This window comes from Lynx canadensis, chromosome C1 (genome assembly GCF_007474595.2).
Source record: "Lynx canadensis isolate LIC74 chromosome C1, mLynCan4.pri.v2, whole genome shotgun sequence".
NCBI classification, from domain to species: Eukaryota; Metazoa; Chordata; class Mammalia; order Carnivora; family Felidae; genus Lynx; species Lynx canadensis.
Genome location: NC_044310.1, coordinates 7,487,478 through 7,503,783, shown reverse-complemented (window position 1 = coordinate 7,503,783; position 16,306 = coordinate 7,487,478). Strand labels below are relative to the sequence as shown.

The following is a 16,306-nucleotide window of genomic DNA, read 5'->3' as shown; positions in this document are numbered from 1 at the left end:
CGGGGCAGGCTGACATGGGGGCTCAGCCCAGCACCCCCCACCCCCCCACCCCCGAGCCCCACCACTCAGCCGGCTGGTGAGGTTCTCTGAGTGGGCGGGAGCCCTGAGCCCCGAGCTGACCCTGGGGGCCCCGGCAGCTGTGCGCCTCAGCGGGACCTGACACCAGGCGCACACTCCCCCTGGCCAGGGCCCCGAGGGAGCAGAGCTTCCGGGTAGGGCTGCCCACCCATCTGCACCCTGTCAGTCAGCCACACCCAGGGCAGTGCCTGTGCCACGCCAGCCAGGCCCTCACTGGCGCCCCGCCAGGGCTGGCAACGCCATCTCTCATTTTCACATCCAAGAGGTTATTGCAGCCGCCTTATCTATAATCCTGAGGTGTGGCCGTGGAAACTACGTGTCCCAGCATGCAATGCTCTGGGCAGGCTGCACACCGCAACCCTTTCTGCACCAGCCGAGCTCCAAAAAGAAGGCAGGAAAGCATGCTGGGATCTGTAGTCTCCTCTGGCCGAGGCCACTTGTTGAGCAGGAAGGCAGCCCCGGGGGCCATTCCTCTGGGCCACACCGCAGGGGATTAGGGAGCAGAACCCCAACTCGACCAATGTCAGGATGTCGGCGGGGAGGGCTCTGGGAACGCCAATGACCTTCTGGGCTGTGGTTTCCTTCCAGCGATCCTTGCCTCGCCACGGACTGCAAGTACGCCAACAAGTTCCACTTCCACTGTCTCTTCGGGAACTGCAAGTACGTCTGCAAAACCTCCGGCAAGGCTGAGTCCCACTGCCTGGACCACATCAACCCCAACAACAACCTGGTGAACGTGCGAGACCAGTTTGCGTACTACTCACTTCAGTGTCTCTGTCCCAACCAGGTCAGCCCCGGGGACAGGTGCGGGCGGGGGCCTGGGGCCCAGGGTGGGGGGCAGGGAGGCACGGGGCCCGGGGTTGGCTCCTCCTCCCGGCAGGGATTCATTACGTCTCTCACACCCGTTTTGAATTGGCCTCGTCCAGACTCTGGAAAGGGCACTGTCTTGCCCCTGGGCCCCTGGAGGCCCCTGGGCAGGGGTCCAGACTGGTGCTCAGTTGGTGACGTCTGTCATTTCATCCCAACTCTCCGTGCACTTGGCATCATTCTGCCCATCCTGGAACTATGCTCCCTTTCCCCAGAGGCCTAGAATTTTAAAATAGGCCCATTGGACAGCTAGAGATTGAACTGTCCGTGCCCCAGAAAGGAAGGGCAGATCAAGTTCACCATAAAGGCCTACCCCAAGACTGGCAGGGGCTGTTTGGCAGAGTGCCTTGAGAAGGAGTCTGATCCTAGAGCTGGGCATTCCAGAGAAGAGTGCTAGGCCAGATTAGTGATGTCTGCCTAAGGCCAAGCCTCCAGAGAGGAGTGCTAGGATAGATTAGTGATGTCTGCTCTGGGTGTGGAATTAGAAATGGGTGGCACGATTACCAGGTAGGATGTTTTGGTCAGATTCCAAAAGGGACATACCGCTTTTTAACACGTGAAAGGCCTACACCCAGTTGTGTTTTCTGATTTGAGCACGGAAGAACAAAGGGCCTGCCACGCCCAGAGCCGTGGGCCCGGTGGGAGCTCAGAGAAGTGGTCAGCCTGGCCCTGACCCTCCCGTCCCTCCCTGCAGCACTGTGAGTTCCGGATGCGTGGACACTACCACTGCCTCCGGACCGGCTGCTACTTTGTGACCAACATCACCACCAAGTTGCCGTGGCACATAAAGAAGCACGAGAAAGCCGAGCGGCGGGCAGCCAACGGATTCAAGTACTTTACCAAGCGCGAGGAGTGTGGCAGGCTAGGTACTGAGGGCCGCGGTTGGGGGGAGAGACTTGCAGCAGGTGGCAAGGTTGTGGCTCTGGTGGCCCCGGCCACCTCTCCTGGTACCCACCTCTTGTCCCTGCACGTCAGACCCTGTGTTGTGTTAAAAATGCCACTGATGTCACAGGCCAGGCATCATCAAACAGGGGAAACTGTCAAAACACGGAGAGCCCAGGAATAGGGGTGTGAGTGACTCAGAGCACTCCGCCTACATCCGGGGAAAATGCCTGGGGCCTCGTCATCAGAGTCAGGCCTTGGACTCGGTGCCCTTTCCCGTTCTCTCAAGAGGGAGTGCGGATAACATAGGAGCCCCTGATGTTCCTCACTCTGGGATCTCTTTCCATGGCTCTAACTGCAAGGGCTTTTCCAGAACGGCCCCTGGTTTGTTTGCTCATTCAGCAGATACCTATCGAGGAAGAGCGGTGTGCAGGGCTCCGTGCTGTTATGGGAGGTGGTGGGGGTGGTGGCAGCTCAGGGTTTTGAGTGTCTTCTCTGGCCAGCACCGTGCTTGGCGGTGGGGGTCTGGTAGGACAAGCATGTACACTGTGGATCGGCCCAGAGCATCTGTGACCTGGGGTGACCCAGAAGGAGGTGGCCCATGGGGCTGGGAAGGAGGCCACAGATGGCCCTGAACTTCGAAGCAGATGCCAGGGAGCTGAGTCTGCTGTTGAGAGCTGGGCCCTCGTCAGGGAAGCCGCCCGGAGCCCTGGACCCGACCGGGGCCTCCCGAGTAGCTCCCTGGCCCCAGCTTGCCCTGAGGATGCCTTTGGGCGGGGGGCAGACCCCACCCACCTGCCCCAGGATGGAGCCACACGTTCACAGGCCTGCAGATGTGGGGTAGGAATCTGCCAGGAAAAAACTGGAAACTGGAAGGCAGGTGGCAGCTAGGCAGGCCGGGCACAGACAGCTGGGCCGCAGGCCAGGCCTGTTGTGACTCAGGTGGTCATAGCAGCAGGGCCTTGGGGGAGCAGAGGTGGGGCCGTTGGCTGCCGCAGACTGGCCCTTCCACAGGGGCAGGGTGAGATACTCAGCGACTGCCAGAAAAGACAGGAAACAAACCTTTCTTTCAAGTATTAATTCAAAAAGAATTCGTGGCCTGGGAGAGGGTTGGTAACCATGGCAACAGATGTCAACATTTGGTGGCCTGTGCCGTCCTTGGGCTCAGTTTACGGGGGTCAGGGTATTCCGTAGTTGTCGGTATTTACTCAGCTTCGGGTGTTTTTGGTGGTAGTTGGGGCCAAACAAAGCTGGGGGATGATATAAGACACCTGGCCAGCCCCGGCGCCATGGCAACGGGCAGGCCTTCACCTGCCCTTTGCTGACACTGTTGCAGTCTTGCCCGCTGTTTGTTCTCAGCCCAGAGCGAAGCCGAGGTGGGTGGGGGCGGGGCAGAGGTCCACACAGGTCTGGGGGCAGGCACCCGGGCTCCCCAGAGATGTGGAGAGACAGGTGGCTGGCCGGGAGGGGGCCGACCTGGCGGACGGGTCATTAGGGTCTCTCGCCCAGAAACCCCGGGACCTCTCGGCGAGAGGGGCAGGGGATGGGGCCCAGCCTCGCCACTGTCACCTGCCTCCACGCCAGGCCAGAGGAGAGGGTGGGCCCAGGCCCTGGCCAGCCGGGGAGCCTAGGACCTCCTCCCCCGGGGGTGGGGTGGATACAAGCCCTCCTCAGAGGAATGCCACCACGGGGCACGTGTCCCCTCCCCAGACACCATCTGCCCGTTGGCCACACTCCCCTGAGCCCAGGAGGCACGGTGGGTGCTGTGCGCGCCGGCCGGGGGAAGCTCACGGCCGGCGGGGCTGTGTCCGCAGGCTGCAAGTACAACCAGGTGAACAGCCACTTCCACTGCATCCGGGAGGGCTGCCAGTTCTCCTTCCTCCTCAAGCACCAGATGACCTCCCACGCCCGGAAGCACATGCGGAGGATGCTGGGCAAGAACTTCGATCGCGTGCCCCCCTCCCAGGTGAGCGCCCGGGGTGCCCAGCAGGCGTCGGTGCGTCCCGCCCGGAGGGACAGCCTGCCTGCCCCGCTGTGGGCGGCGTGGCCCCCGCCCAGCTTCCTCAGGGTGCCCCTTCTTCCTTCAGGGCCCCCCGAGCCTGATGGACACGGAGACAGATGAGTACATGGATTACACGGGCTGCAGCCCGGGCGCCGTGTCCTCTGAGTCGCCCACCATGGACCGGAGCTGCTCCAGCACCCCCGTGGGCAACGAGAGCACGGCGGCAGGTGAGCACCGGCCGGGCAGCGCCGCGACAGCGCGAGCAGCGGGCCAGGAGGAGACATCGGGGGCCGGGAGCTTCCGGCCCAAGGCACCGCAGGGTCCATCTTAGGGTTCGTGGTCACGTGGCCTCAAAGGACAGAGCCAGCCTTAGTGTGCGGTAGGGCCGGCTGGTCTGGGGGACACAGGTCACTGAGGCCCCCTCCTGCCCGCACTCAGCCCTTGGCTTCGGCTTCCAGGAGAGGAGCTGGGCTCGTCGTCCTCAAGGGCAGGGGGGCCGGGGACCTGCCAGGGCCCAGGTCCCGGGCACGCGGCCTTCCTTCTGGCCCTTCTGCCATCGTCCCGAAGCTCGGTCCCTGGACCCCAAACTGGGGTCGCACCAGGGCCGGGCTGTGCCGCAGGCCCTCTCTGAGCCTACCACGGCCTCTCCTGCGCAGCCTCCCCTCCCGTTCTCTCCTCCTCCTGCCACCTCCTTCCCCACTTTTCTCTCGTGGCGCTTCTCTGCTCGTCATCTGTCCACGTGTTTTCATATCATACTTGCTTCTGCCATTGGGTTTCTCATTTTGGTTCTTTTTTGTTTGTTTTTTCTTTGTTTTGGTTTTCTTTTTTTTTTTTTTTTTTTCTGCTTTTCTCCACCCTCTCCAGGCTGCCCGGCTCCTCCTCCTCCTCCTCTTCCTCCTCCTGCTGCCGCTGGCGACGAGGCTGCCCGTGTGGCTCCGCAGCCCCCACTGACCCCATCCTTCTCGGCGGCCGTGCTCCGGGCGCCCCTCCCCTCCCTCCCATGCCTCTTTTCTCCGCCCTGTCTCTCATACTCTCTGCTCAGTGCCACTCTCGGAGCCACCCGGGGCCTGGGCCGCCCGGTCGGCAGCCCGCCCCGCCTCCCGCCCGCCACAGCCACCGCAACTCCAGTAAAAAGTGACGTCCCCCTAGTTCAGGATGCTGCAGGTAACTCGCACATGCCTTCTTGCCAGTGTGTGTCACCTCCGCTGACCCCCAAGGCCATGGTCCGGGACCTGACCTTTTCCTGTGACCTGCTGGGGCGAGGACAGGGCCACCCTGCGTCCCTCACAGCCCAGCACCCCCCAAAACCAGAGAGCCCTGTCTCTGTCCCGAGGACAGCTCCTCTGGACTCCTGCTCAGCATCGGGTCCAGGCAGGGCCCTGACACCAGCCTGACCCCCTCGCAGCCCTGGAGCCAAGCAGGAAGAGGGAGTCCCTGTGGCTCAGGCCCCAGGCAGTGCTCAGTGGCAGGGGTGCCTCCAGTTCCCACCCCACCCCCCACCCCCGCATATCCGGTGCCCCGCAGGGCTGGGACCCGCCAGCCCCTCGCCTCTGCTGTGGCCATCACCGCAGCCCTGCACCTTCCTTCGCTCATTTTTGCCTCACGTTCTGCTGAGTGCCAGGCCAGTGCTGTGCCAGAGAGGCAGAAGGTCTCCCTTCTGGAATTCTCCCTGTGGAAGGCTGTCACTGCCATAACCACACTGAGCCCTGTGCCCTCAGACCCAAAGCAGCCACTTCTCACTCACCTGGATCTCCAGGCCCCACACCCTCCCTTGTGCTGCGCCACGCACCCCCACACCGTTGCCGCCCTTGGTTTCTCTTCACCTGCCAAGGTGGGGGGTGACTGGGTCCGTTCCCTAAATGGACGACGCGGCACAGTGGTGCCGTGGAGGCCGGATACTCTAGGCAGGTTCGGGGCAGGCTGAGCAGGTCAGCCACATGGGAGAAGCCTGGAGAATACCCACCCTTGACCCTGGGTAGGGCCAGCCCCTGAAGGTTTCTCTCTCATTCCTAGGGTGTGAGGCCGGGAATGCCAGGGTTGTTGTCCCTCCCCCAGCTGCCTGTGCAGTGCCAGGGGCTGCTGTCCCCTCACGCCACAGCAGCAGGGCCACTCTCAACCAGGCAGCCCTGGCCATGAGCCATCCGAAGCCCAGGGCGCTGTTGGGTCCGGTCGGGAGGGCACAGGTGGGAACCCGTCTGCCGGCTGAGCCCCTGCTCCAGCCCCGGCCCCTCAGAAGAGCTGCCCTCTTCTGGCTTACTGGGGGCAGAAGACCCCCACAAGACTTGAAAGAATCTTCCGGCACCAAAGGGAAGGTGTGCCTCAGGGCAGGGCGTTACGGCTCCAAACAGCCCCAGGGCGCTGGGCATCCCTGCGGGAAGTAGGTAGGTCCCCTGTGCAGACAGGTGGGCAGCCGGGGAGACTGGTTAGCCGGCCGGGAGAAGGAGCCCGCCTGTCCCTCATTAGAGGCGGGTTCGCGATGGCATCCTGGCGTCCGTCCAACCTGGGTAATTACACTCTGCCGACCTAGATTCCCCCTTCAGCTTCAATTAGCGCCAGGATGCGTCCTCACTTCCCACCCAAACTGGCCAGGAAGCGGCCACCACATCCCCCGGGTTGCTTGCTCTGCCGCACGAGGGGCGGATGCCTGTGTGGTCGTCCTGCAGACAGGGGATGACGCAAGGGGAAGCCTGGGGGCTCCCTGGTTCTTCGGGGGAGGGGGAGGGGGAGAGGCCCCCAAAGTCTGGGGAAGCCGACCCCCAGCGCTGCCCTCCGGCCACCATGCGGAACCGGGGACCCTGCGTGGGTGTGAAAGGCTCCCCGGCACGCGCTGACCTCCCCCGGCCCCTCCGCAGGGAACACCATCTCCATGCCCACAGCCTCCGGGGCCAAAAAGCGCTTCTGGATCATCGAGGACATGTCGCCGTTCGGCAAGCGGCGCAAGACGGCCTCCTCGCGGAAAATGCTGGACGAGGGCATGATGCTGGAGGGCTTCCGGCGCTTCGACCTCTACGAGGACTGCAGGGACCCGACCTGCCAGTTCTCGCTCAAGGTCACGCACTACCACTGCACACGGGAGAACTGTGGCTACAAGTTCTGCGGACGCACGCACATGTACAAGCACGCGCAGCACCATGACCGCGTGGACAACCTCGTGCTGGACGACTTCAAGCGCTTCAAGGCCTCGCTCAGCTGCCACTTCGCCGACTGCCCCTTCTCGGGCTCCAGCACGCACTTCCACTGCCTGCGCTGCCGCTTCCGCTGCACCGACAGCACCAAGGTGACGGCGCACCGCAAGCACCACGGCAAGCAGGACGTCATCAGCGCGGCGGGGTTCTGCCAGTTCAGCTCGAGCGCCGACTGCGCCGTGCCCGACTGCAAGTACAAGCTCAAGTGCTCGCACTTCCACTGCACCTACCCGGGCTGCCGCCACACGGTCGTGGGCATGTCGCAGATGGACTCGCACAAGCGCAAGCACGACAAGCAGGAGCGCGGCGAGCCACCCGCCGCGTCCCCGGGCCCCGCCGTCGGCCTGGACGGCGCGCTGTCTCTGGGCACCGAGCCCGGGGCCCCCCTGCTCTTCCTCCCGCCCGCCGCCGCCGCCGCCGCCGCTTCCGCGGGCCTGGGGCTGGGGCCGGGCGATGCGGGCGACCCCGGGGACCCCGGCCCGCCCGACGGCCCCGGGCCCCGCGACGGCCCCGCTGCACCGGCGCCCGGCCCGGTGGCGGCTGGGGAGTCGTCACAGGAGGACGAGGAGGAGGAGCTGGAGCTGCCCGAGGAGGAGGCGGACGACGACGAGGACGACGACGAAGACGACGACGACGACGAGGAGGACGACGACGACGACGACGACGACGACGAGGACCTGCGCACCGACTCGGAGGAGTCGCTGCCCGAGGCGGCGGCGGCGGCGGCGGCGGCGGCGGCGGGGCCGGGGGCGCGGAGCCCAGAGCTGGCGGCCCCGGCGCCCGCCACAGCGTCGCCCTAGCCCGCCCGTCGGGGACGCCTCGCCCGCCCCCCTCCCGTGGTGGCCATTGTGATTCCTTTTGTAAGAGATGCTATTTATCTGTAACGCTGCCCCCCCCCCGCCCCCGCCAGAGCTACGCGATCGCACCCGGTGCCGGCGTGGGGAGGCGCTCCGGGCTCGGGGCGGCCCCGCCGGTGCTTCCGGACCCCGAGTCCGTCTCAGGACAGAGGCGGGGGCCTCCCTCTGGTGCTCCGGGGCCGCCCCCGCCCCGCCCGCGGCGCGCGGCCAGCGGCTGGAAGGACAGGCTGCGAGCGACCCTCCTCTGGCTGCACTTCGGGGATCTTCTTCAGGGAAACAGAAGGTGCTCTTGTCCGGGGTGGGACCGAGGAGCGGGGGCCCTGAGGGCGAGGCGGGCGCGCAGACACCCGGGCAACCGCCCCGCGCGCCCCTCCCCGCGGCCGGACCCCGGGCCCCGCGACCACGCCGGTGGGATTCCTCATTGCTCAGGACTGGGAAGGGCGCCGGGGGTCACCGCGACCCCCAGCCCTCACCCCCAGAGGCGGGCCCCACTAGCATCTGGCAGGGCCTCCCATTCACGCAGCTAAGACCCTCCCTCCTGGCCCCGGGGGGGCGGGGGAGGGAGGGGCAGAGGCGCCAGCGCCGGCGACACTGCAGGGACCGCGGAGGAAACCTCACGGAATTGGCAGAGCCGGGGCGCTGGGCCCCGCCGCTGGGCCCTGCCCCGGTGTCTGCTCCCGAGGGCTGGGGCCTGGAAGAGGCGCGTCTCGGCCGCCCGGGGACTCCCAGGCCCCAGCCTCTGCCGACGGAGGGCTGAGGCTGTGTCCGCTTCCATACCTAAGAGCGGCAGGTGCTGGCGTGCTGGGCCCGGCAGGGGTCTCAGCCACCCACGTGGTGGGAACAGGAAGGATACCACTGTTTGGGGCTTTAATATTCAAAATGGGGAAAAAAATGCGAGAAAGTTGTACAGTATTTTTCCTGTAAAGGTTATTATTCTACATAGAACAAAAGAAAAAAAAAGGCAGGTGGGCCGCGAGAGCACAGGCCCGCCTCGGACCAGCCCTGAGGTTGGAGACCGAGTGCAATCGCTCACGTGGGATTTCGTTTCGCATTTATTTTAGAGGCCTTACCAGTTTGAGGCTGTCTGTCTTTACACTAGCACTGACGGGAGCTGCGTGATTCCAACTTTTAACTTGAATTTTGTAGAAACAAGAAAAAGGACTATTACTGTTGATACAAGTTTGTAGTTAACATTTGAGTTTTTCTCTATTGGTTATGCGTGTGGCTTTATAGGGCTTTTTTTTTTTTTCCCTCAGTTTTTATTATTTTGTTTGGGATGCTTCTTTGCCAGTGCAACCCACCCAGACTTGGGTCCCTTTTCAAAACACCCCCACTTCCTGGAGAGGATGAGGCCACCAAGCCCAGTTTGGGGGGGGTGGGCGCCTGGCTGGTGCACACCAGGCCACGGGCTCTGAGGGCGACAGGGACCCAGCACAGGCGACCCAAGCTTCCCCGTGTCTCCAGTCCCGGCCACCAGCCTGGCTCAGGTTGGACCCTGAGACTCTGTCGCAGGGAGAGAGCCAAGCCCAGCCTAGAGGAGGCCTGTCTCCCAGAACCTCCTCCCCACAGATCTCCAAGGGGAGCCCCACCTGATGGTGGGGAGGTGGGCACTGGTTTTCTTTTTTTTTCTTTTTGTCCTTGTGTGTGTGTGTGTGTGTGTGTGTGTGTGTGTGAGTGTGTGTGTGTGTGTGTGTGTGTGTCCTCTTGGCTGCCCACAGCCAGAGAGCCGGGATCATCTGCACTGGACAGAGGGAGCAGGGAGGGAGGAGTGGTCAGACGGAGCGTACCTGATTCAACAGGGAGCAAATGGTTTCCTAAAACGTGTCCCCTACCAGAGCCTCCTGAATTCTGTGGGCGCCTCGCGCTGCTGCTGACATTCGCCCAGGCTCTGTGCCCTACCACAGAGCTGCTGGGTGTGTGGAGGGAGTTTTGTAAAGGAAAAAAAAACAAAAGCAAAAAACAAAACACAAAAACATTTTTCAATGTAGCAAAATTAAACAAAACAAGACAAAAAAAAAGAAAAAAAGAAAAAAGAAAAAAGAAGATGCCGACAGTGGGAAGTCTAGCCTTTTGTAAACTCCATATTGCACACTAGGACTATAAGCCATTGCTAGCTCATTTTGAATTTTAATGTGTAATTTTTGTTTTATTTTCTTTCTGTGGGGAAAACAATGCTTGATCCACCAATGCTCTTTTTAATGTTTTATAACTATGTATGTGTATATATATAAATATAAAATAATATGTATGCACATATGTGTGTGTATATATCTATATGTATATACATATATAGATATATAGAGATATATAGAGAGGTTTTGAGACGAAAAATGCAGAACGTGAAAACCGAACTGAACAGCGTGTGCTCTGATTACTTGAATCTGGTCTCCTCGGCACCTGGTTATTAAGAACTGAATATTTTTCCACTTGAATTTAGTGCTATTAGAAATTTAATATATGTGTTTTATTTATTTGATTTTTTTTTTTTTTTTGCATGACTGATGCAAGGTTTGACATTTTCACTCAATAAAAACTGGAAAAAAAAAATCTATCAAGGTATCTTTTATTTTTAAAATCAGCCTCAAGTGGCTGGCAGTGATCGGGCCACGCAGGACGGCACAACCGTGGCCCGGCTTCATGTGCCAGGGCAGGGACGAGGGGAGGGAGTCGGTCACTCCCCAACCCTGGCAGGAAAGGGGCAGACCAGTTTGGCCCTGGGATGGGGCCGAGTTCCCCCAGGTTGCCGGGGACAGACGGTGGGGAGCTCGGGTCCTGAGCCCCCGAAGGGTGGCTTCCTTCCCCGGCGCTGCCTGAAGCCCCCCGAGTGAGGCTCAGGGGCTGCCGGAGGGCAGAACTGACTGGCCTGGTAGCCCCAGGCCTCGGGCAAAGGCTCCCCACCCCCTGGCCCCAGACCCCGGCCAGCCCCAGCCTCCCGCAGCCAGGGCTACCGGGCAGGCGCTTGGCAGGGTCATCCTTTGCCGCCTCCTTCGGCTCCTTCCTTCTTCCTGCAGGGACCTGCCTGGGCTGGGAACGGCGCGTACCCGGATCCGATCCGGATGCTGGCTCGGCTCCTGCCTGGAGCACGTGGGGGCAGAGCCAGAGGGGGCCGATTCCTAGGTCTGCAGCCACCAGCCCCAGGCCTGAGCTGCCGGCCCTGTGGCCCATCAGTGGTGGGGGGGGGGCCTCCCCCAGAAGCGTGGATGGCGCAAATACAGCCACCGGGCCTCGCCCAGAGCACAGGCCTCATGCCTCGTTCACCCTGACATTTCTAAATGGTGACCTGCTTTCCCATCAAACCTCATCACCTACACCACCTTGCCGGTCTTGCCCTGAGCTGACCTCCTCCCAGGTGGCCGAAGCATCCCAGGGCCCCGGGGCGGGGATGTGTGTGGGATCCAAGTTCTTCCACTTTGAGCAGCTCGCCGGGTGTCAGGCTGCTGTGATGAGCACACCCACCTCCCAGAGGAGGGAACCAGCGGGGTGGGAAGGTGAAGCCCTAAAGAGCCCCTCTCCCCTGGCTGGGCACCAGTGGGAGGAGGGGTGCGGGGGCAGGGGGGGGTTGCCCCCCCCCCAACCTGGGTCCACACCCTCCCAGCACCCTGCTCACTGTCGTTTCCACCACAAAAGCCTCATTCCCAACCCAGCCCCAGCACAGAAGGCCCTTTTCTTCTTTCTTCCTGGAACGCAGCCCACAGGCTATTTACATAAATATGTTTGTAACAGACGCGAAAATATATACTTTTTTCTGTCTTATTAAAATGTTCAAGTTGGAACTCGCCTATTGTTTGTGGCTATCTCGATTCTGTTAAATAAAACAGTGACTAATTTATGGGATAAAACACAAGTTCAACAAATTAAAACCATTATTGGAGCTTCACAGGCCCTGGTGGGCCAAGCGGCCCTCCCGTGGGGCCAGGGCGGGGGAGGTGCAGAGCCAAGCCCAGACCTCAGCTGGGTGAGTGGATGGCGTGACCCCAGGGCCGCCTTTGGGTGCTGGGGCAGGGGCAGGGGCCCACCGAGGCTCTCGGGGACTCCCATCTTCAGCTGCCTCTCAGGGGCCTCCTGGGGCCCAGGGGAGGGAGGAGAGACTCAAGGCGGACCCCCTAAAAGGCCCCCTCCCTGGCTACCCCCAGGCCTTCGGGGCCCAGATGGATCTCAGCAGAGTCACACACGATGGACAGGAGGGAGGCCCAGCCTGGCCGAGGGCAGGCCGGCTTCCAAACTGGACTCATGGACAAGGCAGGCCCCCCAGGGCCTCGAGAGACGAATCAGGAGGGCCTTGCGCCCGGCCCAGGGACGGGGGACCCCTCCAAAGAGCCTCAGGGGGACAAGGACCCGTGACCCATCGGGACGCCGCACCAGGCCAGCTCACTGCCCTGAGTCCCCGGGCACCGCCCCACAGGAGGGCAGAGAGGAGTGGCCACATCGCCCGCGATGAGGCCGTGTCCCCGCCCCCAAGTGGGCGTGAGGCTTGCAGCTGCAGGGGCACGCACCCCAGGGGCGCCGAGTGGGCCTGGGCCCCACCGCACTCCCTGTGGCTTGTTGGACTCGGTAGGAAATGCAGTAAAACGTGTTTTCCTTCTTGGATTTAATTGGCTGTGGTGCTGTGATGCTCCTACACCCAAACTGGGGCAAATTCAAGAGTTTTGTAACCTCTTGGAAAGAGCCAGAACCAGCTGCACAGGCTCACGCTGAGCTCAGTGGCCTGCCCACCTCCCACAGACCTGGCCCGGCTTGGGTGCTACCAGCCGCTGAGTCATACATGGGAGTTGGGCCTCGGCACTCATGAGCGGCCGTGCCCCCTCCCGCCTGGACCCATGGCGACAGGCCAGCCCCCTCCCTAGGCCACGTGGCCAGCCCGCCCTGTCAACTTGGGCGATGGCAGCTCGCGCGCCAGCCTTCGTGAGGCGGCCCCGGCCCCACAGGCTGGCTTGGCCCGCGGCCAGGGCACAGCAGGTGGCAGGCGAAGAGGCGTCCGGGGGGCAAGGTGGACAGTCGGGCCCTTCAGACGGGCCGGAACCCTGGGGACCTTGTGGGACCGGGCCTGTGCCACCCTCGCAGGGAGGAGCCGCCCCACCCTCTCCGGCAGGCCAGACAGGAAGCAGCTCCCAGGAGGCCCGCAGCCAGCACGGGAGGCAGATGGTGACGAGCAGCCTGACCCAGCTGCTCCTGCGAGCCCCGTACCCTGTGCCCCTCAGAGGGTGACATATGGCTTCAGAAAGACCAAAGCTTTTTCCCCACCAAAGGATCCCCTCGGCCCTGGCCAGAGCCCTCCTCAGACCTGGGTGCTGCGCCCTGGACCTAGAAGGCATCCGGGAAACTGCTAGTGCCTGGAAACGAATCTCCCAGGACTGCCGGGCTGGGGGTGCAGAGGGCTGGGCACCAGAGTTTCCAGGGTGTATTTAAAAACGTGGCCCTGTCACCATAAAGCAGATCCTTCCAAGACTTGTCAGGAACAAGGAAAGGCTTCAGGCATTCTCCTTACGAAATAGTAAAATCTTATCTCTTCTTCTAGAAGAGCATGAACTTGAATGTGCTCAGTAACTACTAAGGCTTGTTCGTCATTCAGGGGAAAGGCCCCTACGATGCTGGGGTGGGGAGTGGGGGATGGAAGCTGGGGGGGCACAAGGGGGCCGCAGAGAGCACCCCCCAGCTAGGCCTTGCATGTCAACCTATGCCGGCTCTCCCCAGGAGGGGGCGGCTGTCCCAGGTCGGCACCACACCCTGAAGGGGTCTACACTGTGGCTGCTCCCCCCACCCGCCCCAGTGGGAGCGGCTGATCCCAGGGTGCGAAACACCTGTGCAGGGCAAAGGAGCAGGGGCAAGACTGAGGTCTACTCCCCGGTGGGCATTTCCCCTAAGGCTGGAGCCACACCTGCAGGGTCTCACATGCACTTTCACACCTGCTGCCTGGACCCTCTTTTCTGGGTGGCTTGGCAGAAACCATCTTAAACAAACAGGCGAAGAAGCACTAAGAATTAAGTAAACTCCTGAGGTTCAGATCATCAGTAAATGTCTCCTGCCTGCCCTTCCTCCTCTTTGGGTTCCAGGCCAGGGGTAGGGGCAGGGCTGGGGCAGGGCCAGGGCCAGGGCCAGGCAGTCACCAGAGGAGAGGGAGGTTCCAGACCCAGACCCAAGAACCAACCTCAGTGCTCCTGGCCAGGCAAAGGGCAAGGGTGGGAGGAGAGCCTTCTAAGGAACCCTCTGCTCCCATTTGGTGTGAGCTCCCAAAGACACAGGATTCACTTGCAGTGAGACAAGCAAGTCACGGGACAGGGTGAAAGGAACTTCCCATCTTTATTAAAATAGAGGCGGGGTTGGGGGGGCTGTAAGTGCACCCACAAAACCAGACAGTAGAGGGGAGATCGTGTGCTCTCTGCTCCTCTCTATACTGACCGGAGTTTTAAAACATCTGAGATGTGCTTCCGCAATATGAAAAAGAAAAGAACGCTTAAAACTCAGCAGCCCCTTTCCTCCCCCAGGAAGCTCCCCTTCCCAGACCGGGGAGCGGGGTGGGGGTGGGGGGGCACGTCAGGGACATGGAGTGCAGGAGGCTGGGCGGGCAGCTCGGGGAGCAGCCTCCCCAGCCTCTGCTCTGGGCTCTGCTCGGGGGACAGTACTGACACCAGGCCCCGCAGAGCCAGGGAGTCACAGGGGGCGGCGGGGGGGACCCCGGGGCCAGGAGGGCTGTCCCGCAGCCTCCCAGCACTGGGGCCTGTTCTTTCCTAAATGACGCTTTACAAAACTACATTGTAATTGAGTTTAATAATCTTCCCCCTTCCAGAAAGGCCTGACGGGCTCTGCCTGCTGCTCACTTCTGCCCCATTCCAAATATTTTTACCTTATTTGGATGAAATGCATTATTTTTCTAATGAAAGGCTTTTTTTTTTCAAAGGGCTGTTTTCCCTCCGTCCAGCAGCTGCCTTTATTAGGCAGCACTCACGCCGTTTTGGGGAGGGGTTTTTTCCTCCCTGAAATCTCGCCAGACTCTCTGTCCTCAAAAGCCGACACTGGAGCTCAGGACCCGCAGGGCAAAAGGCCTCCAGGCCCGGGTCTCCTTCCCCATCTCCTGCCCGTGGGCCCCAGGGACCCGCCACGGACACCCCTCTGCCTCTGGCTGGGGATGGTGAAGCCTCAGGTAGTCCTGTCTGGATGAGGAGGTGGGGGGGGCACTGTCCGGACTCCCCTCCAGGGCACCCACCCTGATGGCTCCAGCCAGTGCCACCCCAGGCCACCTGCCCTCTGCTCTCCCCGTCCGGTGCCATTGCAGGAGGGACCAAGTTAGAGACGATGCCAAATGGTCACCAAGCTGAATGGGGAGAACCCTGAAGCACCCACTGAGGCCCTGGGGTTCCCATCCACTGTCAGAGGGCACGGAGCCCGGTCTCCGGCCACATCCCACGGATCCCACATCTGAGCCAAAGGCTCAGACCAGGCCCCCAACCCTCTGCTCATCTGTCTCCGGCCCATTGGCCTGGCTCCCTGACACCGGGAGCCCTGGCCCAGGGCGGGCTCGTCGCCCCCCAGCACGGAGTCCCTGAGGGTTCCGCTTGGCCCTAGGGAGCATGTAGTGGGAAAAGGGACCGCAGGGACGTCCTGGGAGGTTATGAACATCAAAGGTGACGCCCGAGTGGGCCGGAGGCCTGGGCGCTCAGGAAGTCGAGTCACTGTCACCTGACACCCGCATGGCGCCCTGGGCCACAGGGCCAGGTCTGCGGCAGCGGGAAGGGGATTGGGCTCCCGGCCCCAAAGAGAAGCCTAGGCAGGAGAAGAACTGTTTCCTGAGACAAAACAGCACCTCGTTCCTTGGGGCGCCGGGCAGTGGCGCATGGCGGCCCGCGGGGAGCGAGGCGCTCGCCCACAGGGCACACGCCGGGCTGCAGGGCTCCGCCTCTGCGGCCACTGTCCCTGCACTTGGTCCCTGCCTTGGATCTACTCAAGGCCCCCGGATGTGGCGGTGCCCTCTGTCCGCACGCAGCACCGGCGGCTTGGGGGAGCAGAGGCTCCTCGGAAGGAGCGCCGCGTGTTTTTCTGGGTGCAGCTGAACGCCGTGTGAAGGTTAAAGGGAGACGGGGAGGGAGAGCGGGAGACGGGGGAGGAAGACGGAGCGAGACACACGCTCCCCTGGGAGCACATTCATCCATTTAAGGAAGGAGAGCTCATCACGCTCAACACCAGGTCTATATACAGTAACATGAGGTCCCTTCCCACATCAGGATGTCGCCCTTCCACACTCCGAGCTGAGGACCAAACCCTCCAGCCGTCGGGGAGCGGCTAACGAAACCTGCCTCAGGAAAGGGCCTGTCACCCATCGGGCCCACGGGAAGGGCTTGCCAACCCACCCGGCCCCCCTCCGGGCTCAGCGGCACAGCCCTGGGTGAGACCCACTCCCGGGCAGCGGATGCCGCGAGCAGACAGGGAGCCACAGGCAGGAA

At 62.2% G+C, this 16,306-nt stretch overlaps 1 protein-coding gene across 2 annotated transcripts in view; it reads left to right on the top strand.

Annotated features, from left to right (window-relative positions):
* The window catches only part of CASZ1 (castor zinc finger 1), a 146,381-nt gene extending 138,567 nt beyond the window's left edge, over window positions 1-7,814 (top strand). For both annotated transcript variants that reach the window (XM_030326394.1, XM_030326392.1), the window contains 5 exons: window positions 667-865; window positions 1,640-1,811; window positions 3,642-3,793; window positions 3,915-4,056; window positions 6,682-7,814. In XM_030326394.1, the coding sequence (XP_030182254.1) occupies window positions 667-865; window positions 1,640-1,811; window positions 3,642-3,793; window positions 3,915-4,056; window positions 6,682-7,814 (1,798 nt within the window). The remainder of the gene's footprint in view (window positions 1-666; window positions 866-1,639; window positions 1,812-3,641; window positions 3,794-3,914; window positions 4,057-6,681) is intronic.
* The last annotated feature ends 8,492 nt before the right edge of the window (window positions 7,815-16,306 follow it).